We start from the raw sequence: 24,860 nt of genomic DNA on the forward strand, positions 1-24,860 counted from the left end.
ATGCATGTATACATCAAGATAGTCATAAAGTATGTACAATTTCTATCAGTTTATGATAAAGAAGTCATGCGAAAGAAATTAAATCTCTTTAGATGAACTATTATTTTCCACCCTACTTCCATTTCTTATCTCTTTAGACTTGAGCTCTGTGACCCCAAATTCCTAAACCTTTTAATACAAGGACCTATATTTTTCTTTGACCGTCATTTTGTGTTTGTTATCAATCAGTGGGTAAATTGAATCTTTACAAAAACATTGAGATGACAATTTAGTTTCCGCTGAGAATCAGGGCTTTACTAACAGGAAACAGAGAACGGAACTAGAGCCCTATTTTCACTTTGTCTTTTATAATTTAATTCATGAGAACACAGTTTTAGGGATCTTTCCAGATCTGTAGAGAGAGAAATAAAATTATCCCATGTTAAGGCCCACACATAGACGACGCACGGCTGGTGCATTGAAAATCGGAAAAGGTCGTGCGCCCGGCTTTTGTCAGGATTTGGGAGAATAGCGAGCTGACACCGAATGTGTAGTGTCTTGCTAGGTGCTGCACGTATATAGGGCCTGTGCTCCACGTATGTCTGGCGTTGGTCTAGCGGGTCTGGCGTCCTTTTGGCGTTTACGTCCATGCGTCAAGCTCCGCGCACACCTTTGAGCATGCACAAAAAATCCTGACGCACACAAAGAATGATTACGAATGCATAGTATTGGTCCAGCGTTGGTCCAGCGTCCCCTATGTGTGACCGGGCCTTTTAGCTATTGGAATAAGTACTTTTACATGTACGTGCAACAAAAGAATACACCTGACAGTGGCATGTACCTATTGCAAAGAACAAGAAGAACAATTATCTATCCATCTATCTATGTCCCATAAACTGTTGCTTGGAGGCTGTTGTGGTGACAATGAAATGGACCTTGTGGTACAGGTTCTCCATAACTTCCTGTTTTCAACGGTTCTAGTTAGCTTCTCAAATGAAACCAGTCCAATGCTTGATGTTTTCAGTCCATGTACTAGTTTGTCTGCCCCTCTTTCTTCTCCCATCAGTTCCTCCTTGCAAAATGATGTTTGCCAAGCTATTCTTCCGTCTATTTACATGCCAAAACCACTGTAGCTGCCTTCTTTTCACAATTGTCATGAGGGGATCATGTTCCCCTTTATAACTCGCAATTATCTCTCTCACTTTCTTGTTGGACATATGCGAAGCGAAATGGATATGCAGAAGCTTTCTCATACAATCTGCCATCAGTGTCCCTTTGGCAAGACATTGATCTACATTTGCCACACTCAACCCAGGTGATGTAAATGGGTACCTGGCAGGAATTCCTTGAAATGCTAGAGCGCCGCAGTGGCCGCCTTGCAATTCTAGTCCTCTGGAGTGGAAGAAGGAACTTTTGAGAAATCCACATGTATAATGACATTTTTTTTTAGTGAATAATAAATGGGAGATTGATATTTTAGCATACAACAAATGGAAGAATTTTCCCCAAATATATCACCAGTTTGTAACTCTTGTATGCATGTAGAGATTACAAACCATTTTGAAATTATAATTGTCTAATTATTTGACAGGTTTCCTTTAACTTTCCGCCAAACTTCCCACCAAACTTTCCACCAATCTGCTGTTCTTCTTATTTTTTTTAATGTTTTCATCCATTCAACTCATTAAGAAGGTTGGACTTCCAATTTAAATTATAATTATACCAGAGTGATGTGGTCTGCAGATTCCATCGAAGAAACAGGTTAATTTCTTTCCTTTCAAGCGGTAAGGATCGGTATCCAAGGATATTCCAAACCTTTCAGAAGATTATTAGATGACACTGTGCAGGGATGGAAAGCTCAAACAAGGCAAATAAAAAAGGAAAAGGGGACATTAGTGCATCATGTTACCGATTCCAACAGCAGTGCATAATTCATCATAATGTTCCATCGATGACAAATGTGAAGCTCCCTTGTTTTATTTTGTATCAATTTGTCATATCTCTAGAGAACCTGAGGGGCTATTGAATTGCCTCAATTTGATGGACTGCACTGCTGCCCTTTAAGTTTCATATTTCTTAGATATAAAGTTTTTTTTGCTCACACTGAAATTCAAAGTTGCAAAGCTCCATTGACAATGACATTCTGTAGTTTCAAAATACCAGTATTAACTGCACAGGTACCAAAAGTGTCGTTCATATGTCAATCATATTGACTGATAACACTCACCAATATGTGTATGTGTGTTCCTGACACTTCCTTAGGTAACAATTTGTTTTGCTATTTATGTTTCACCAGAAATTGACAATTTGTAGCTATATATGTACATCACGTCTGACTGTGGATGGCGGGGGGGGGGGGGGGGGGGCTGAAATGTAGCATTTTTTTTCTTCATGAAGGATAGAACATTTGCTCGCTAGGAATAATAATAGTCATTTTCTGCACTGTATCATCTGCAAACACACCGTCTAAGCACTTTGATTACGACATTGTCATTGGTTACTAGATTAGAATCGAGCTGTGAAAGCGATACATGGGATAAGATGAGACTTCCTGCCATGTTAGGCAAGCTTCCCTTTCATTCCAAATATCAATGAACTATCCATCTCCTGTTCTCTATTGTTCCCATACCTCCCATCACCTGCACGTTTTGACGCAGCGCCCGGCCCTCGCTTGACCCACGCATCACTACGCTTCCTCTCGCAATTTCCTGCCGAGTTGCTGAGGTGTTTCTAAGGGAGACAGCTCTGAAAGGGATTAGAAAGACGACTTGATTGGATTTCACTTTCATTTCACGAATTGTGTCGCACATTTAGAGGTGACCTAGTCCGAATGCTTTGATGGAGCATGTAGAAGTTGTGTGACATCTTTGAGTTGTACGCTTGTTTGTAGACGGGGAGGGGGAGGAGGTATGGGTAGCCTCGTTCCACTTTGGTGTTTTTTTTTGTGGTTTAGACCTAAGAAAATTATCTTTCATGTTCTGATGGAGACATATACAAATGAATAAAATAAAGCATTTACGTTCAATTTCGTTTTTTTTTTAGTTAATGATTTCATTGAAGTGAATACTAGTTGTAATCATGATTTTATGTTATTATTGTATTTTGTTAAGATCATTTTAAACAAGCCATTTATGTGCTTTTTATGACCCCCTCCCCCCCCCCCCCCCTCACACACCCACTTTAGACACTTTATAACATATGTTTGGATTGTGAAAGTTATATTTAATATATTGTTTTTATCTTGACAGGTGAATAAATCAATCAAATTAAATAAAAAATAAATAAATGAAACTTAGATAGCATTAGAGAAGACATCCCCTCGCCCCCCCCCCCAACTTCGGGGTTCGGAACGACTGCATGCGTGTTACCAAAATGTCTGGTAAAGGGGTACTTTTCACTCACCAAAGTCTAGCTCGTACATACATAAAATTTACTTTACACACCGGACTTAGGGGCTGGTTTTAAAAGGAGGGAACACGCATATGCATACCCTAAATAACAGTGAGTGGGAGGGCCAGTGACATCCCCCGTACCAGAACTACATATTAAATGTAACTTTTTGTTTCCTTGTCGTTTAAGAGAGAGAGAGAGAGAGAGTGGGAGAGAGAGAGAGAGAGAGAGAGGTAGAGAGATAGACAGAGAGAGAGAGAGAGAGACAGAGAGACCCACAGTGAGAGTGTGTATCATCTTTTCCCAGACACCCACTCTTGACCTTCAATTTACACCAGCTCCCTATCTTTGCTACTCTTCCTCTTAACTGGTACAAGGAAGGACACTTTAATCTACTTAATCCAGTCATGTCCATCTTTAATAACATGTAGTGATGTTTAACCTTGTACATGGCACTCTAAAGCTCAATAATTAACTTTTGGTATTACCAGGGAATGGAAGGTTATATGTATACACAGAGAGGTCGCAGTTGTTTTTATTTACATTTTGGCATATCAGTATTTAAGGGGGAACTGCTAGTATTAATTATAGCATTAGTGATGATTTACAATTTTGTCAAGTGCATTATAGTGCATGTTCATGTTCATTTAAAATGCCCCTATGCTTTTCGTAAGAGCTTTGGAAATTATGTTAAAAGACACGAGACAGAATAATGACTCTATGAACATATAGATTTTTTTTTAAATAAGAGAAATTGGTATGGTTCTGCAACATCCTTTTTTTGTCGCAAATCTATCGCTTCCAGACTGTATTCACTAGTTAAACAAATTCTTAAAGGGATTTGGTTTCTTTGTCTCAGATTCTGAAACAAAATACCGGATTTAGCTCATGCTGCAATGATAATTTTAAACCTTTAAGTCAGTCAGGAACCCCAAGACTTTTACAAGCCGATCGCCTGTCTGATTAATAAGATATTTATGATTGGAAATCAAAATTTAAAAAAACGTTTTCCTAACGGTTTTTATAACACTACAGTCTATTGGGGAAAATGAGTACCGGTATGGTAAAACCGGTCACTCAAAGATTTTTTACTTTTTTGAGGCACTTCTTGATCATTTTGAAGCGCAATTTTGTTAGGGCTTAAATATTACACCATATCACAGACACTGATAACACGTAAGGCCATGCATCTCAGATTTAATATTGTTACACAATGCTTTTAATGTACAATATTATATTTGATAACTTCATATCTTCCTAAGATCTGCATATTCTAGATGGCTGTCTAAATACAATGTTGATGAAAATGTCATTATTTAATTGTCAAATTAGCACCTGAATATGTATTGTGAAGCTTATACATCTGAATTGATCATACTACTCAATCATATCAACTATTTAGTTTGTTATAAACTTACGAAGCAGTCATTCTGCCAGTATGTGCTGGGGATCCCACTTCATTTTGAAGTAATCTTATTAAAACAAGTGTTCAATCTACTTGCCAGTAGTTAATTAGCAATTTAATTAACCAGCAAAACATGTAACCAACCAATTAATCAAGCTCATCATCATTATAATTGATTATAGTTGTTAAGGCATTGTATTTGTTTGTTTTCCCCACAACTAACTGAAAAAGTTCTTACACCATGTGTTTAATAATTGGGTTAAGAAACAAAACATTGACTTTTCAAACACTTTGTTGATGTTCTGTAGTGTTGGAAAATAACAAAAAACAAAGAGAAGAAAAAAAAGGTGACATTTCAAATCCTAAAAATATTCTGGTATTGCTTACCATTCCCTTGCTATCTGAAGAGTGTTAGTTTCTATGGTGATTTAATTGTGGACATGTCTATCGAATCAAGCTTTCACAGTGTTGCGGAAGCAGTTTTACAGCTCTGTGGACGGCATCTCGGAAAATACAATAACAATTGATTTTCCAGCCACTTAAGATTTGTTAAAAAACCTCCACGCAATTAAGTGTATGCGTGGCTTGCGTAAAATCTGTTATGTGTCCGTGTGATTGATTGAGATTTCCGCCACAGGAGAGGAGTCAAGAGATATATGACTTGGGGGTGTTTCACAAAGACTAAGTAAGATCGACTTTAAGTTGGACATAACTATGGCAGGCCGTTCATGCTACTGTTTGCTCTCATCATTATGATCTTTAGATAATATTTTTTCCTTCAATAATGAATTATCAAAAAATGTAAATGCTGTAGATTAGTGACCATGATTTGTACATCCCTTCAGAGACCAACTCCAGTAAATGGTGAGAGCAGACAGTGGCTTGAACTGCTTGCCATAGTTAAGTCCAACTTAAAGTCGATCTTAGTCTTTGTGAAACACTCCCCTGGTGTTTAATATGACACCCTGTGGGTAAAACAGAGAAGAGTAACCAGGAGAAATTTCCATAAACAAAGCCCCACCATTTGATTAATTTGAGGTGATAGTCAGCAAATATTAAATTAAATAAATAAATAAAGTGGTGGGTCCTTCATATTTGTGAATCTTCTGGAAAATGTCAGACTTCTACATCCATCACAAAGGTTTCAGCCTCATATGTTCATTGTCTGTGTGGAGCTACATATGTATGAAGTACTATACCTTAACAAAGACTTTATGCCCTCGGCTCAAACCACTTGACACGATGCGGTAAACTGCGTAAAAACACCAACGTGCCAAAATATAAATCATTTGATGTGTTCAAAGAAATAGGCCTAGCAAGTAGGGGTGAAAGAGAGCAGTTGCAAAACAGACAAAAATCTCCTTTCTATAATTACTTATTTATGTATTATGAGGTGAAATGTGAAAAGAAACTCTGTGATACAGATTTAAACAATGGGTACCCGGTAGGATGCGAAAGCTAATGTGCTTAGATTAGCAAGTGTGCGCTTGTAAAAATGACGCCTGGCTGGAATGCTCCCCAGGGAGTGGAGAATGTGCATACATTGTGTGCGGGTAAGCCTGAATCCGATGACTGGGGTAATAATATATATATCTGTAAAGAGCTTTGAGAGGGCCTTCAGTCCTGAAAACCGCTACATAAGAACTAGCTATTATTAAGGAATACTATATGTCAGATTGTCCACACACAGTTTATCAAGTATTCCAGTTTCAAAGACAAAAAAAAGTGAAATCTTCTTTGATTTTCAGTGAAGATTTTAATGCTTCCTTCTTTTATTCTTTTCTTGTTTTTACAGAGTTCAGCTTTTCAGGAGAGGAGAAAACAGATGTATGATCTTGCTATTGACATTCAGACGTACAATCATAGATTAGGTCTCATCAATGAACTAGCTGTGTGTATTGAGGAGAGGATACATGCTGATGGATATACACTCTATGCTGTTACTGGAAACGGCTCAGTAAGTCAAACAACTTTACCTACCTCGGCCCTGTCTTACAAAGAGTTGTGATTGATTCAAATCAATCGCAAGTTTGCAGTCTCCTATCTGTTATATACATAGTTGCAATTGATATCAATCGCAAATAAGTTGCGATTGATATCAACTCTTTGTAAGACAGGGCCCAGTTCATAAAGTTTAGTTTTTTAAAAAGAAGGATAGTTTTAAAAGAATAGCTTTAGGAAAGTGGAGAGAAGAGAGAGAAGAATCTGCTAGTCAGGGGTGACAAAAGCTATTGGAATTGCTATTACTTGAAAGCATGTCAACAATGGTTCATGTCAGGAGTGGAAATGCACTCATCTAATACGATCACTTGATTTTGGATTGGAAATCAATGCTCAAATATAATTGAATCCATGATCAGCATAGTTTTATCCACTCCTGAAAGAGTTTCAAACCACTACTTCTTAGTGGATTCCACTCTTGTTAGGAGTGAAATCAAGTCCAAAATGAAAGCTTAATATTATGACTTCTAAAAGAGAGCATTTCCACTCCTGCGCATCAAGACAGTGAATATATCTTGCTTGTCTTTTTTGGAATTTGATATTTTGTATGTGTATTTCAAAACACCTTTTTTGTTTCTTTTACTTTGTGCCTATAACAGGAATTGTATGAATACAAGAACAATGAAAAGAGGTGAGTGATTATGAATATGTATTTATTATTTTTTTATTTCTTCTAACTATCCATTTTCTCCTTGTGATTTTACAGCAATATTTGTATTCACTTATTGCTATCAATGTAGTAAAATGAAACTTGGATATAAAAATATACATGATATATTAAAGATATATTCTGGGACCTTTCTACCCAAATAGCACAACATTTGGGCACCCCACTGTCAAATAGAAGGATCTATATCCAGGCACCTCGTTGTTCAAATAAGTATGGAGGTTATCACGCACCTCGCTGCCTGAAATCCTTTTGTTTCTAAATGTTGTGAGCAACCAATGAAGAAAGACACTTAATTATCTTTAAAATCTTATTTCCTCATGAAATACAAATCAGTTTCTACTACTTTGTTTTCCTGAAATTGACATCATTCCAAAATGATAATCTGAATATTTATTTGCGATACCCTGGTTGAAACACATGCCCTTAGCTTATGGGAAATAAGGCCTGTTTCCATCAGCTCAAGTTTGTAAAATAACCCGCTATTTTAACTATCCAGAGCAGGACAATATCTGGTCGAGAAAATATCCTGAGAAATTTAGGTCTTGTTTCCAAAATATCCTGCTATTTGCGCCCGCCTGAGCTAGTTTGTGATTAGCGTATTGGTCTGGTGAAGACGCAATTTCGACCTCCGGGATAATATCCTGAGTCTGAAAATAGCAGGTTATTTGGCAAACTCGAGCTGATGAAGTCGGGCCTTTAGAGAATCTGCATGGTAGTCCCTAGGTTAATAGACCCTGTAGTAATCAAAGCATTGCCAACCTTGCCCCACCAGCAATCGCGCATCTCAGCTCAAGTGAGTGAGTAATGATGATCTATCAGACATAATGGGAATGATGGACGGTTGGATCTGTCCGGACCTCATTGATTTACAGAGCTATCACAACAGTCTCTTGTATTTCTCGTATGTTACAATATCTGTCTTGTTGATCGGTGCCTCTTTCAAGCCTTCCCTTTGGACACCATAAGCGCCCTAGCTCAAGAACTGCTCCAGCAAAACTAATTGACCTGAATGGATTGGGCTTCATATTTTATGTATTAAACACAAAAGAACAAGTGCCCTTTGGGGCCTTTATTGCAGGTTGCCTTCCTTTTTCACCTCTAACTGCTATTCCATTACTTAAAATACAGCATTTGTCTTTTATTTTATTTTTTTAATAGGAGGGGGGACAGGTTCATGTTCTAACAGGGCTTTAATCTTCAGGCCTCCCCCTTGTATAAAACTTACCCCTGATGATAAACTTGCCATCAATATTAACTACCATTGTGACATCACTCAAGATGCCAATCAAATCTAGGTATCCATTGAAGTTAATTACCATTAATGGTATAGTTACCATCAATGGTAAGTTTTATGCACGGGGGGGGGGGGGGGGGGGGGGGGGGCTGTACGATATAGGAATGATTATGATTTATTCTCTCTTCTCCTCTGATACTCTCTCTCTCCCTCTTTACGACTGGTTTTTAAGCTGTCATCACCTCTCACTTTCTTTCATCTGTTCTTTTTTCTCTATGCTTTGTACCTTCTTTCTTCATCCTCATTCTCTCCATCTCTCTTCTGTATTTGATATGCTCTCTTCCCCCTTCTTATAACTGTCTTCTATTTTCTTTACCCTGTTAAAACATTTTTGAAAGAGTTAATACAAAAACATGATAAGCAGAGATGCATGAATTTATTTTTTGTATTATTTACATACATAATTCATATATTTTATTTATTTAATTTTCAGTTCTCAAGGTTGACAGCCTAAAGCTTCAATTTCTTTATTTTCTTTATTTAGAAAGCTATTATTCATGTATTTTTCATGAATATATCAATTTCTTATTTTTCTGTTTCTTTTGTGCATTTGAAGTATATAAAACTCCACATTCATCACCACGAATGTTCCATGATTAGGGGATGTTTATGAGGCAGCCCTGCATGTACAGCTGTGGAAATAAATCCCCTAACATTGACTGTCAATGGTACAGTTCTTGATTAGGAATTTAAAAGAAAAGTGTGCACGGAGGAAAGAGATGGCTACAAATGGGTTGCAACCTACTAGGTTATGAATCTGAAAACTCTGGATTTGTTATACATCTAATTGCAGTCAAACATAAGAGGCTGTAACCAGACTGACAAAAGTAAACTAAAGAATAATAATAACAATAATATATAATAATAATAATAATAATAATAATAATATTCCGCTTTATATAGCGCCCAATACATCAATACAACAATGTGTCTTAGCGCTTAACAGATATATTATTACCCCGGTCATCTAGAATTGCCAAGAATTGGTCAGTTTTGAGTAGGTTTGGCAGAGTGATTCAAGTATCATAGGCTGGTTCTGAATAAGTATATCTTTACCTAGATCCGGGGGGTGTTTCACAAAGATCCTAAGTTGACATTATCTCTAAATTGGACTTAACAATTATGGAAAGCCATTAGCATCCTTGAAAATATTTTGTAAAAAATATTCTATAAGGCATAAAATGTGATTCAAATCATTAATTTTTTCTATTATCTTGGGATATTTCAGGTTCTTGATGTGGAATTTATGACAAGTCTAAAATACTTGAATTTTGCTTTTGAATGTATTTCATTTTAAGGCTACAAATGGCTCTCCATAATATTTAAGTCCAACTTAAGAGTTAAGTTTGACTTAAAATCTTTGTGAAACACCCCCCAGTTAACACATGACTGTTTGCATGCGATGATGCATATTGGCAACCTGAAATGCAAAGATTAGCATTTATCAAGCAGCTGTTTCAATACATATAGGGAAGAAAATAAACTATGCTTCCACTTTCCTAGAATTATGTCCGTAAGACACACATTTTGTCATTTGTATAGGCCTTATACAGGCCCGTTTGGTTCTCGTAGGCAATTGATTAAAGAGGATTGTTTGGAAAAGCTGGCATTCATCTATATTAGGCAAAGTCTGGCAATTCCAAACAGTTCTTGTCAGATTATCTTGTCAAATTATCTGGTGTGAGTTATCTTCTTCTTCTTTTTTTCCTTTCTTTTAAACTTAAAGACTAAAATCCATATTAAAGCTAAATATTTCTCTCTCAAATAAATATCTCTTATATGTTTTGGTCATTTTCACATCCCAAAAAGTTTTTTTGAAACATTTATTTAGAAAAAGAAAAGAGGTATTTTGTTCCTTTTTATATTAAAAGATGAGTTTTGCCATAATATCATCTTGGAGCTAATCTTGAGCTCTGCTGCGGGCATCGAATGATCTTTATCTACTGGGTGCAAGCCCAAAAAATTACTTTAACAACAGATAATAACCCAGTTTGCTTCAGTTTAAGTTTATTTATTGGATTCATTTTTAGGATTCCAAAACCTCTCCTTCTATGTACATGGACTTGATCAACCTTTCAGAATCACTTCTTGCACAAAGTACTAACACATGTCTAGAACTCAATGTTATCCTTAACATTCTTCCCATCTCAATCATCAAGTCTGTTGATCCGTGGGCAGATACTGATTGGTCTGAATCTTAATGGGCATTTACAACGCAAGCAACAACCCTGGGTTTTTCTCACTTTCCTTAGTTTCGTCTGAAGTTGCTAGGCAACCAACCATAAATAGAGCAAAAAACCCATCTCGGGGAGTGATTTTTTTTTCATTGTAAATGAACACTTTCAAAACACCAGGGAATTAGTTGTTTTTTTTTGCTCATTTTACTCTCCTCACATTCATGCTATTGCCTGCAGAGCAGCAACAAGTATATGTGCACTTCTCAACAAAAACAAAACAGCATTTTTGTTTCCAGTAATGTCAATGATGATTGTTTTTCATTGTTGGGATTGTTTATGGTGTAAATGGGCCTAGCTAGTATTGCGCTATAAGAAACACCCTCTTTTGGATCAGAGCCTGGTGCTCGCGCTCTCATTAAAAACCTAGCAAGGGATGTATGTAAGACACGATGATGGATTGTAATGGCCATCCATACAGGGAGGATTTATATACAGAGATGAAGGTTTGTTCTTCTGACATTCTTCATCTAAGCAGCTTGATCTTTTCCATTGATGGTGGGCTAAGGGGCATAATGAGCATATTAACCCCCCCCCTCCTTAACATATCTTAAAATGCACAAAAATGCCCTCTTATATTTTCTTTTGTGCCAAGTTCAGATTCTATACCCAAATGGAAATATTCATCCTTTTTATATATTACTAGTATACCATTATATGGTACAGTCAAACCTGTATACAGAGACTGCCCAAGGGCCACAATAAGTGGTCTTTGTAGACAGGTTTCTTTAGTACATGTTTAAATGAGAAACCATTTTCAAGGGAAACAAAAATGTGGTCTTTGTAGACAGGCGGTCACTAGAGCAGGTTTGACCGTATGCTTCAAGAAACAGACAGTATGAGTTGTGTGCAGTGATTAGAGTGTCAATGTAATTTTTGCAAATTTATATTTAAAATCAAGACTTAGAAACCTGATTTCATTGTGACTTTCATAGGAAATAGGATGTCTCTAGGATTTAGTATCCTCGTAGTTTTTACTTGCTTTTGTTATCTTTTTAATTTTCAATTTAAAAGTTTTTTCTTTTATTTGATTCCTTTCCTAATTTTGGCTAGTTTTATCCCTTTACCAGCAGTTTCATTACCGGTATGTTGTGAATGTCTATTTTGTAAATCACAAGGAAGTACCAATTCACAGTATATGTCAATAATATTTCATTTGAAATGATGTGTTCTTTGGAATATTTGTTGATTTTTTAGTGATTCCGGTCAGCGACCTAGCTGGGCAGTGGCTAAAGGTCAGACCATCACTGGTTATGTGGCTTACTCCGGTCAAGTGGTCAATACCAAGGATCCTACAGGGGTAAGTTATCTCACCAACTTAACTTTTTTTTCTTCCAAGTTGTAATATTGAATTAAGCTTTACAGTTTTTTTATTTTTATGCCTCCGCCACCGAAGGTGGTGCCGGAGGCATCATGTTTTCGGGTTGTCCGTCCGTACGTCCGTCCGTACGTCCGTACGTCCGTCCGTACGTCCGTCCGTACGTCCGTCCCGTTTGACCGTTATCACAATATCTCAAGAACCATTTAAGATTTAAACTTAAGACTCGGGAATAGTATTTATCACCATAGGAAGACGATCTGATTAGATTTTGGAGTACGTAGGTCAAAGGTCACAGGTCACAGAGGTCAACTTATGAAATTCCTTGTATTGAGTTTGTTATCATGATATCTCAAGAACCACTAGAGATTTAAACTTCAAACTTAGTGATAGTGTGTATCACTATAGGAAAACAATCTGATTACATTTTGGAGCACGTAGGTCAAAGGTCAAGGGTCATAGAGGTCAACTTTTGAAATTCCATACATTGAGATTGTTATGATATCTCAAGAACCACTGGAGATGTAAAAACTTCAAACTTAAGGATAGTATGTATCACCATAGGAAGACGATCTGATTAGATTTTGGAGCACGTAGGTCAAAGGTCAAGGGTCACAGAGGTCAACTTATGAAATTCCATACATTGAGATCGTTATCGCGATATCTCAAGAACCACTGGAGAATTTTCACTTCAAACTTAATGATAGTATGTATCACCATATCATAATATCTCAAGAACCACTGGAGATTTAAACTTCAAACTTAATGATAGTGTGTATCACCATAGGAAGACAATCTGAGTAGATTTTGGAGCACGTAGGTCAAAGGTCAAGGGTCACAGAGGTCAACTTATGAAATTCCATACATTGAGATTGTTATCATGATATCTCAAGAACCACTGGAGATTTAAACTCCAAACTTGTTTAAATTGCTCTATGGCGGAGGCATCATTTTCGACTGCGCGCAGTCAAAATTCCATCTAGTTTTATTATTGAATGTGTATGTTTTACGTATTACCTTGATTTCCTCTTTACCTATTTATATTTTCTTTTATTTATTGATTAATTAATTTATTTGATTATACATTCATTCATTATTTATTAATTTATTTATTCAGTCATACATTCAGTCATTCATTCAGTCATTCATGCATTCATTTAGCAAATATTTTATTTTATTTTTTTGATGAATACATGTACATATATTTTGGGATATATCGTCGCTGTTTTCACGAAGTGACGGTAGTGAAAAAAAATTGCATTCACTTTGCGTTACGATTTTCCTCACTACCGTCACTTCGTGAAAACAAGGACGATATCCTAGATTTCCTCTTTATCAATTTATATTCTTTTATTTATTTATTTGATTTTACATTCATTATTTATTGATTTATTGATTAATTAATTCATTTATTCATTTATTCAGTCATACATTCAGTCATTCATTTGTCCAGTCATTCATTCAGTCATTTATTCAGTCATTTGTGCATTCATTTAGCAATTTTTTTATTTTTTTATTTTTTTATTTTTATGACTATAGTACATCTACATGTAGGTTAATGTGGATTGTTTTTTGTTTTTTAAACATTACAACAAATTGGGGTACTTTGAAGATTACCAAAAGAAGGTTTCAGAATTTCAGAATTTGGCCCTTAAAGATCCCTACATGTATAATACAGTACCAAGTTTCCAAGCAGGCTTTATATCCAACAGTTCAGAAGGCATGGTTTTAATCATAGTTCCTATTTATTTATTATGTTCATGGGTATAAAGAAAACAACATTGTTCTAGACGCTCGGTAAATAATGAATTAATTTAGAATTTCAAGAAGAAAATAGTACTCACTTGCATCAAACTGAGTAGTCAAAATATTTGATATTATTTTCTTGATAGGCTGCATAGCCCTTTAAAGATTACCAGAAGAAGAATTTCAGAAAAATGGCGCTTAAAAATGAAAACCCGAGTGAATGGGAATGGGGATGCATAAGTTATGCACAAGAATAGCTGTGCACAAAAAAAATTCATGCCAGATTACGTTACAGCAGATTGTGTGAATGGAATTCTTTACAAACACATAGTGAAATTATTTGTGGTGTTACAAAATTTGAACATGATTATTGTTTGATGTTTCAATTTGGTACTGTAGGACTGTTTTGCAAATCAACATGTATGTATCTGATGGGTAATGTAGGGAATGTTTTTTGTTATCATCCTGAGATTTAACTGGAAATTCTGAACAAAAATAATTATAATGATTATGATGATGACGATGGTGATGATCATGGTAATGATTAACAATATCAAGGTAAAAGTAGTATTAATATGTAATAATAATTATAATGATAAAATTAATGCTACAAGTAACGATATTAATGATATTACTAATAATTGTAATAGCAGTAGTGATGATGATGGTAATGTAATGATACTACTTCTAATAATAATCATAACAATGATAATGATAATGAAAATGATAATAATTATATTGATGGTAATAATGATGATATTGATATTAATAATAGTAATATTAATAATAATAATATTAATAATAATAATAATGATGATGATTATGATAAAGATATGTATGCTTCCTTGTCAGTGCATCACCAAATCACTTTTGAAGAAGAAATATACCAATTTAGATTGTGAGAATTTTTTAAATATCTCTCCAAGTACAAGTATGTGGATAAATGGATGCTAAACATTGCTTTTGTACATGTGAACTCATGCACTACTACATGTTTAGGTACAAACAGTCGTTAAATCTGAGTGTTTCTGACAATGCTTAAATTTTCCATACCCCTCTAGAGTATAGGAGAAGTGGCAATATTATTTGCGTGAAGCGTAATTTGATTTATATCTGCTTTAAGTCCATCAAGTTTCTCCTGATAGTATTTGACGGAGATGGTATGAAAGCTACTTCTGCCCTCCGACGTAATTTGATCAATGACACAAGAGAGAACATGGTTGAGTCGTATTCCCCTGGGTGAACGTAGAAACCCTCTCTCGACCTCTCTGTCGGTCATGGAATATTCCAGAAAAGGAAAGTTGGCAGATTATATCAGAGGTTGAAATTTGCTTTAATGCAGCATGCTTTTTTCTGTTGTACATGTAGTAGATGATGTATAAGAATGGGAGTGGAATGTAGGAGTAAAAAAGTATAAAGTGATATTGTATTAGAAAGGTAAAGAGGAAAGTAAAAAAAGACAACAGATGTGAATACTACTAAGTGGATGAAGATAATGAATGATTTACAGGAAATGCAACTACAATCTGCTATCAAGTAAATACAGATATATAACTTGGTCTTGTTTGAACATGTGATAAAGTGCTTATTATAAATATTTATGTATGATGTCATCCATGATTTGTATCTGAATAAAGATTTATTTCAACAACAACAACAACAAAATATTTTGAGATTCGATGCACATAACAACAAAAAAGAAGAAAAAAAAAGAAAGGTATACCATATTGATTCAAGTATAGGATACAAATTAAAAGGGGATTTGTATTAGTCACATTCTAATATTAGAATGTTCAGTGATTTCTTTCTTGTTTCTGCAAAGTGTGACACTCTCTGTGATTGAAAATCAGTAGGATTTCACCATTGAATTTAAGACATTGTTTGACTATGACTTTTAATATGACAGTTCTTTATATTTTGTGAAAAGTAAGAGTTGTATTAATGATATTTCCTTCTTTCGCTACTGCTCTAGATAGCACAGATATGAATAATGATATTTTTTGTAGTAATTTTATGGTATAATTGACTTAAAATGATATTAAATATTTGTATGTATTTGACTGAGATTATATAATTTTTGCATAGATTCCATGCCTTTACTTATATGACTTCACTTTCTCTTTTAACCAGAACGAACTTCACCCTCACGGTGTGGCAGCACAAAGCGTAACAGCCCACGCAGTCTTGGCTCTTCCAGTAATCGAACTCACAGATGAACTTTCAGGTATTTTGCTGAGTATCATTTTACTATTTTTTAACACGGTGTCATGCCACTTCATTGTTACTAGATCATTAATATGATAGTTTGCTTTGTGCCCTATTTAATAAAGAAAATGAACCTATTTTGACCCATTCAGTACTAATTGCACTTCATTTAAAACACATATCACCGCTTGTTCGTCAAAAGAGAAATATTCAAAATCGTTTGTTTTAATATCTCTTATTTGTTATCATGCTCTTACATTTGTACCCTATATCACTCATTTTATTGTTTTCTATGTTCCTAAAGTATTTCCTTATTTGTCACATAAAAATTACATGTAAACTGAAAATTAGGGTATCACAGACAGAGGAGACAGAAAGGTTGAGACCCTAACGGTAAGATAAAGTAGTGTAGGGAATAACTTGTTAATTAGAGTTACAGAAGATAAAGAAAGTACACACGAAAAGATAGAACAAGAGATACCAGGCAAGAAGAAAGAGAGAAATGGAGAGAGAGAGAGAGGGTGAGAGATAGAGAGAGTAAGATGGAAAATAGAAAGAGAGGGACATTAATAGAGAGGAAAGAGTAAGGGGAGATACATTACAAGAGAAAAAGTGAAATTTAAAAAAGAGGAATTGAGAGTACCAGTAACAGATTAATGAACTGAATAGGTTTACTTTACATTGAACAAAACTTGAAGTATTACATGCTTTAGTCCATCTAGAACAATGATTTAGGAATGATTTAGAAATGTGCCATGGTGAAACCCTTGTGACTTTTTTCAAAGTATTTGTTCTTCTTTCACTCATTTTGTACTCAGGTATAGCACTTCCCAAGTATGTTTCTCTCTATTTAATATTTATGTAATCACAAATCAAATAATCACACACAAAACATTGAAACACATAAAAATACATTATTAAAACAGTATTACGCAATCAAATAAAAAGAAGGTTGCGTTCTGGTAATGGCAAAAAATCTTTTGTGAGCTTTTTTATTCATTTTGGTTAACTTTTCCCAATTGCTTCCACACAGTTTCTTGTACAATGCAATAGCATGACCACAGCCTTGTCTTATAAAGGGTTGATATCGATCGCAACTTATTTGTGATTGATATCAATCACAATTATGTACATAAGAGATAGGAGACTGCAAACTTGTGATTGATTGGGGAACTTGCGCCTGATTTGGATCAATCACAGTTCTTTATAAGACAGGGCCCAGAACTCAATTTTATCTTCAAGCTTTAATACATAAAGATTGAGACGAAATGCTTGGTATCCAATTTGTTTAATGTCCTTTGGCAAGACATTGATCTACATTTGCCACACTCCACCCAGGTGAAGTAAATGGGTACCTGGTAGGAATTTATTCCTTGAAATGCTAGAGCAGCCATGCTAAAGCCAGGGTACTAATCGGGAGCGCCAGGAGGGTCAAATCTGACTGACATGAGCGCTATACAAGAACCCACTATTATTATTATTATTCATTAGTCGATCACTCTCTTGTTTTTCATGATTTGTTCCCTTTTTTGTGAACTTTTTTTGCACCCTAAGGATCCGATTGTGAAGACCATGACCAATTGGCGGGTATGCACTGTATTCATTGTTTGTGACAAAGACCCCATTCATATGCACGCTTTGGCTCGATCTAGACCGATCTAGACCGATCTGGCTTGATGTAAGGCCTTGCTTTACACTGCAGATGTCTTATCTCATGTATTGCAAGAACATATAGTTACAAGTAGCTGCTAATTAAGACCCAGCTCATATTGCCATGTTGTTTTCATAAATCTGATTGTCAGAATTGGAGTAGTAAATGTATGTTCCATAAATATCATTATTGTGTCCACCAAAGCAGGCCATAATGTGCCTGCCTGAACATTGAAGTGGGAAAAGAGTTCATAGTGGTCATGGTAATCCACTCAATTTGTCTGGATCGAACCCAGAATATTCTTGTGATATGAAAGGGGTCTCCTGTATAGTATATGTTTTATAAACCGTTTTTTAAATTTATTTATTCAATGTATTATTCATTATATTTGTTTGTTCAATGTGGTTAAGACTCATATGTAGATTTGCTATAGACTAGATGCACTGACAGGTCTTCTTTTTTATAATTACTTTCATATAGAGTGGATCTATTGCTATGAGATATTATTAGAAACTAATCAATTTGAACTTATAGATCCTTATTAAAGCGAGAGTGTTTTTACTGCATGAATGCTGACATATTTACAAGCTTTGCTTGGATGTGTATGCATGTCAATGCTACGACAATTACAACTGTTATGACTACTACTACTACTACTACTACTACCACTACCAACATTACTACCACCACCAACGTTACTACCACTACTACGACCACTACTACTACTGCTGAAACTACTGTTACTACTATTACTTCTACTCCTCCTCCTTCATTAACCACCACTACTTCTACTACTGCTACTTTTACTACTACTACTACTACTACTACTTCTACTTCTACTACTACTTCTACTACAACTACTACATGACTACTACTACATGTAATTCTACTACATGTACTTCTACTACTACTACTACTACTACTACTACTACTACTACTACTACAACTACTACTACTACAACAACAACTACTACTACATTCCTACTACTACATGTACTTCTACTACTAATACTACTACTACTACTACTACTACTGCAATGAACTACTACTACTTCTACAACTACTACTACCGCCACTACTACTACCACTACTACTACTAATAATAATACTTCTACTACTACTGCAATGAACTACTTCTACTTTTACTACTACTACTACTACTACTACTACTCCTACTTCTACTACAACTACTACTAATAATACTTCTACTACTACTACTTCTACTACTACTACTATTACTACTACAACTACGACTACTACTACTTATACTTCTTCTACAACTAACCAAATTTTACTTTATAGATCCTTATTACAGCAAGAGTGTTTTTACTGCATGGAGGCTGACATATTCACAAGCTTCGCTTCGATGTATGCATGTCAATGCTATATATGACAACTACGACTATTACGACTACTACGGTACTCACAAAACTCATGTAAACACGATATATGTAGTAGATACACTACTACTACCACCACCACCACCACCACCACCACCACTGCTCCTTTTACTTCTACTACTACTACTACAACTACGACTAAAATACAATGTACTACTATATGTATGACCACCATTACTAGCACTACTACTATTATTGCTGCTGCTACTGCTACTAATATGACTACTACTTTTAAATCTTCTACTACTCCTACTACCAATTCCCCTACTACTGCTACTACTTCTACTACAACTGATACTCCTACTTCTACTACTTCTGCATCAACAAACAAATCTTTTTTTCACTCTGGCAAAGAATAATCAAGGCATTCGTTTCTGTTTCACTTCTTCACAGGAGTGTTGGAGTTCTATCGGACTGAAGCCAAGGCATTCTCTACTGAAGATGAGATGGTGAGCGATAAGTTTCTTTAGATGAATATTCCCATACATGTATGGTATTGTTATAAGTAGGCATCTGGTAGGATGAGTGAAATACTTTCTAGTGGTGTGGAGATGGTGCACTCTACATGACTTGGATAAATAAACAAAATTAATAATAATAGGCATTTATATAGCGCCGTCTATCTAGACAAATCTATTCCGAGGCGCACAAATTAATTATTACCCCGGCTTTAGCCTAGCTGCCATTACGGCGCTCTAGCATTTCAAGGAATAAATTCCTGCCAGGTACCCATTTACCTCACCTGGGTCAAGTGTGGCAAATGTAGATTAATGCCTTGCCAAAGATCATTAGTGCCGTGCCGGGGATCGAACCTCGTCCTTTGAATTTCAAGTCAAGTGCTTAAACCACTCAACTACGACACTTCTACATAGGAACAATTATATGTATAGGGCATAGAAGTATACTATAGTATAAACTGCTATTATTTGAAAATAATGTATATATTATTGTTATTATTATTCTCTTTAAATACCTTTAAATACTTTAAATTCATCTATTTTCATTTTCAGCATGCTGACTCTTACTTATTATGGGGCACACTTACAGTGCATTATGCTCAGGTAAGTTAACAATTCACAAATGCACTGACTATACATATGTTTCATTATCTTAGCCACACATTTCATTCTTTGCAGAGCCCTGTAATGTTGTCTCATAAAGTTATAGATTAGGCCAACTATATACCACAGAAAAAGGGGCTTTCCCACTTTGTATTATTTTGCTGTATTTGGCTAGCTATTATCATTTGTGTACAAACATTATAGTTACTTTAAGTTTTACATGTAGTTATAGACATACAGAGAGTAGTTCTAATATTATCACTGGTAATTAGTATATTTACATTACGAGTCTTGGGGGGGGGGGGCTTTGTATTCATATATTTTCCAATCATGATACAATTCATTTGTATTTTCAAACCTTGTTCGACAAATCTGAATATGTTCTTTACATATATGCTATGTTTGATATATATTTGTGAATTAAAGACCGTCAAAACTACTGGGCCAGAAGGGATTAGATAACCCAGCCAGTTCACTGACAGGTGGCTATCCCATTAACTCAGCTCTCAATTAACATAAGAAAAAGAGGATCATGGGGGACCAACAGGCACCGATTGGGGAAGTTTTCTATATAGAGGGAGCAAGTAGCTACATGAATAAATAGCATTGTATGTGATTGCACATCTACTTTTTGTGTAAATTGACGCTCAAAAATGTAGTTTATGCATATGTTTGCTAGTGTACACAACGTACAATGTTTTTTGCAATTGTACTGCTTTTGTGCATTTACACAGTTCTGCAACATTAAATATTTTCACAACTTGTACATATTATGATTTGACTAGTCCCATCAATGCATGTACTTGTTTGTCTTTGGTCTGCACCGCTTCATGTTTTCACTATTTGACTTGTATGTATATGGCTCGCTGTCTTCATGTGCTTGTGCTTCGACGATTGCAGTTTGGGAATGACAAGGACTTTGATAAAAAGGTTTGTGAAAAAAGTGAATTGAATCAAAGAAATACAGTGAAACCTATGTATCTAGACTGCTCAAGAAAGGCATGAAAACTGGTCCTTACAGGCAGGTGGTCATTATGTACAGGTTCCTTTAGTACAGGTTTCAATGAGAACCAATTTTGGAGGGATATGACAAATGTGGTCTTTATAGGCAGGTAGTCTTCCTACACAGGTGGTCGCTACAGTGGGTTTGACTGTTTCTTTATTTCATAGGGAGAAACATGAAAGTAATTAAATGAGATGAAAAGTACTTGTGTATCATCACATTTAAGATTTTCTTGTTTGTTACAAAAATCTAATCTTAGAACTGGCCAAACATCTTGATAATTTAAACTTCGATATAAGTTTAGCATTGAGAACAAAAGCCTTTGAAAATTACATACGTGTAGGTAAATTTCTGGAGTATATTGGCTATCAATTATTTCTGTTGATCTGAAAGCACTTGTCTATCAACTGTAAATTGTCTTGCAAACCTAATATGGTAATAAAACACATGTGTCACCTATTCTGTTAAAGGGAAATCCAACCCAAATAGACAACTACTCTAAAAGAAAGCAGATAAATCAGAGAAGCAAACTGATGAAAGTTTCAATTAAATCAGACTAAATAAAGGAAAGTTGTAATCGCTATACGTATGGGCACTTCTTTTATTGGTTTGATATTTATCAAATAACACTCTTTGTAATAACCAATATGTTGTTACTCTTTCCTCTATGTAGCTGTATGTAGACATGATCAGACAGCGGAAACAGAATGACTTCCTGCTAGCAGTGACAAAGTGAGTCTATACTTCTGGAATCAAATTTGTTTTTCTTTCTTTCTTTATGTTATACATCCCTTATTACCACCATTAAAATACCAGTTGGCCTTCCCTGTCTTTGTGCTCCTCTTTTACCTCTACTAAGTCCTTGTATTTTATGTCTTAACACACTTTTAACAGTTCTTACCTTGGTTCCTCTGCCTTCTGATGTTACCCCTGGGGGGGGGGGGGGGTGTTTCACAAAGATCCGAAGTTGAACTTATCTCTAAGTTGTACTTAACAATTATGGAAAGCCGTTAGCATCTTTGAAAATGTTTTGTAAAAGTTATTAATATTTTCTATTATCAAGGAGATTTCATGTTCTTGATGTGGAATTATACATGATGTGTCAAATATACTTAAATGTCTGCTTTTGACTATATTTCATTTTAAAAAATGGCTCTCCATAATTTTTAAATCCAACTTAGAGTTAAGATCCACTTCGGATCTTTGTGAACACCCCCAGTTGTTACACCTACCCTCTGATCTACTCCTGTATTGTCAGATCAGTGGCATAGCAGGGGTCCAGCCATTCAGGGAGAGGTGAGGGGGGGGGGGGGGCACTGGTGTCCTGTTTGGAAGGTAGATGGAATTTTGATGAGCAAGGGTACAGATTAGGGAGGGTGTTGCCATTAATTGGTCCTGTCTCCCCCTCTCCCTCTCCCTCTTTCTCTCTCTCTCTCTCTCACACACACACACACACACACACACACACTCACACACTGTTCGTCTTTTTCTACTTTTCTTTCTTTCTCTGTCTTCCCTCTCACTTTCTCTCTCTCTCTCTCTCTCTCTATGTCTGTCTTTCCCCTATCTTTCTTTGTCTGTCTTCCTTCTCCCCCTCTCTCTCTCTCTCTCTCTCTCTCTCTCTCTTTTTCTCCCATATTCTCTGTCTTGTCTTCCATCTCCCTTTTTTGTCTTTCTTTTCTATCTCCTCCTTTGCCACTGTATATTACCCCCACCACACTCCTTCAACAAAACATCTCCCGTATCCTCCAGTGCCATTTACATAAGTTCACCTCCATTCATCTAATTCTTACCTCAGTACTTCCTGCCTCATTACAAGTCCCAGAAATTGAAGCTCCTATTTCCTCTTCATCCTCTTCAGAAACCTATTAAAAACCAGCTCCATCATCAACATCTTTATTTCCATCTATACTCTTCCACCATGTCTTTAACCCTTTGCTTATGACAACTAGGTGGATCCTGTATTAAGCTTATGGCAGTGGGAGATTTCAGTAGTCAGAGGATTAACATCTACAGGACTATATTCCCTTAAGCATCTTACCTTTTGGTCATTGATACCTCGTTCTTTTCATCCCGAAAGATTACCACTAATGGTGAAAAGAAATACACCAGGTATCTCCTTTCTATTAGTCTCAAAATTTCTGAGAAAGGCAAGTGTGATGGCAAGAATGAGAAAGGGGCAGTGGTTTACCACAGGGAGGTAATTTGACACCTGTTCTATTCTCTCTGTAACAAACTGGAAAGTTCTCTGCTCTTTTGTGTGTTCTCTATATTGTTATACAAACAAGAAATATGATAAAACAATACAAGCATAAATCTTAATGAGCAAAGGTGAAAAGTTGGATGAGAGAAAAAAATCTATATACCTTCTCAATTTTGGTTTCACGGATGTTAATTTCACAGATGTAAAGCAATCTGTAATGTTTTTGGTATAGAAAGTATATTTGCAACTGTATAGCTATACATGTCTAGTATGGTTGTAAAAGTCAATGTGTACAGCATGTTGAACAAGTCATTTGTACAATATTACTATGTTGTTGTTTTTTCACATTATTTTACAGATCCATCTTCACAGATATTGTCAGTATGGACAGTGTGATCATGAAGATCATGGTAAGTGAGCTCAAATCATGATGAATCCCTTATCACCTATATCAATAAAGGACTGTAACCTGGGGAGTGTTTCATAAATCTTGTTATAAAAAAACAAGCTACATTAACTGTTATAGGCTTCTGAAATCATGGCATTTGATTGGCTGGGAGCAAATTTGTCATAGATATTTAGCATTAACTTTTTATAACCAGTTTTATGAAAACAGGGCCCAGGGCTGCCACCACAGTTCCTTAGTTTTGGTGGCATCCCCCTCCCCTATATCTTTAGGCAATAATCATGTGCATTTGCATGCATGTACATATATATGTCCACAGACTTTTCCTGAAACAAGCTCTCTGTGTTCCAAAATGCTGACTAAGTTGATAACCCCTAACCTATAGGGGTTCTATTACTCTGCAATAATGGCCTCACATAAACACATACAGTACACAAACATGTGCTCTGTACAGTGTGTATGCCTCTGTGATAATGCCTCTAATTATCAGATTGGAAAACCTGTTTAGACAACTTTTAGGCAAAGTTTTCTTCTTTTCAACTTGCCAATATGATCTTTAGCAGCCAATGAAAATGTTCTTGTATTGAATATTCCCTAACAAAGATGGACATGGCTCTTGGTTTTAATTTTGTTTTTGTATTTTCCTCTCGAAATATAGAACTTTGCTCAGAAGTTGGTGAATGCTGACAGGGCTTCACTGTTCCTGGTTGATAGCAAGAAGAACGAGCTTTATGCCAGGATCTTTGACATTGGTAATGGCCTTGGTAATCCCATGGTGGACAAAGACCAAAAGGAGATCAGGTGAGAATCATAAAAAAACAATAATAATATTTGGTTCTCGTATAGCGCATAACACATTATATAACGTCTCTATGCGCTTCCATTGAGCTTTGG

General features: G+C 35.7%; 1 protein-coding gene across 1 annotated transcript in view; it reads left to right on the forward strand.

Moving 5' to 3' along the window:
* The window catches only part of LOC592747 (probable 3',5'-cyclic phosphodiesterase pde-5), a 98,861-nt gene that overhangs the window by 38,751 nt on the left and 35,250 nt on the right, over nt 1-24,860 (forward strand). The window contains exons 6-15 of the mRNA XM_030982796.1: nt 6,570-6,731; nt 7,375-7,406; nt 12,171-12,273; nt 16,168-16,261; nt 19,687-19,742; nt 20,304-20,354; nt 21,255-21,284; nt 22,031-22,089; nt 23,919-23,970; nt 24,625-24,767. Coding sequence (XP_030838656.1) covers nt 6,570-6,731; nt 7,375-7,406; nt 12,171-12,273; nt 16,168-16,261; nt 19,687-19,742; nt 20,304-20,354; nt 21,255-21,284; nt 22,031-22,089; nt 23,919-23,970; nt 24,625-24,767 — 782 coding nt within the window. The remainder of the gene's footprint in view (nt 1-6,569; nt 6,732-7,374; nt 7,407-12,170; nt 12,274-16,167; nt 16,262-19,686; nt 19,743-20,303; nt 20,355-21,254; nt 21,285-22,030; nt 22,090-23,918; nt 23,971-24,624; nt 24,768-24,860) is intronic.

This window comes from Strongylocentrotus purpuratus, unplaced genomic scaffold, assembly GCF_000002235.5.
Source record: "Strongylocentrotus purpuratus isolate Spur 01 unplaced genomic scaffold, Spur_5.0 spur5_scaffold_13, whole genome shotgun sequence".
In the NCBI taxonomy this organism is placed as follows: domain Eukaryota; kingdom Metazoa; phylum Echinodermata; class Echinoidea; order Camarodonta; family Strongylocentrotidae; genus Strongylocentrotus; species Strongylocentrotus purpuratus.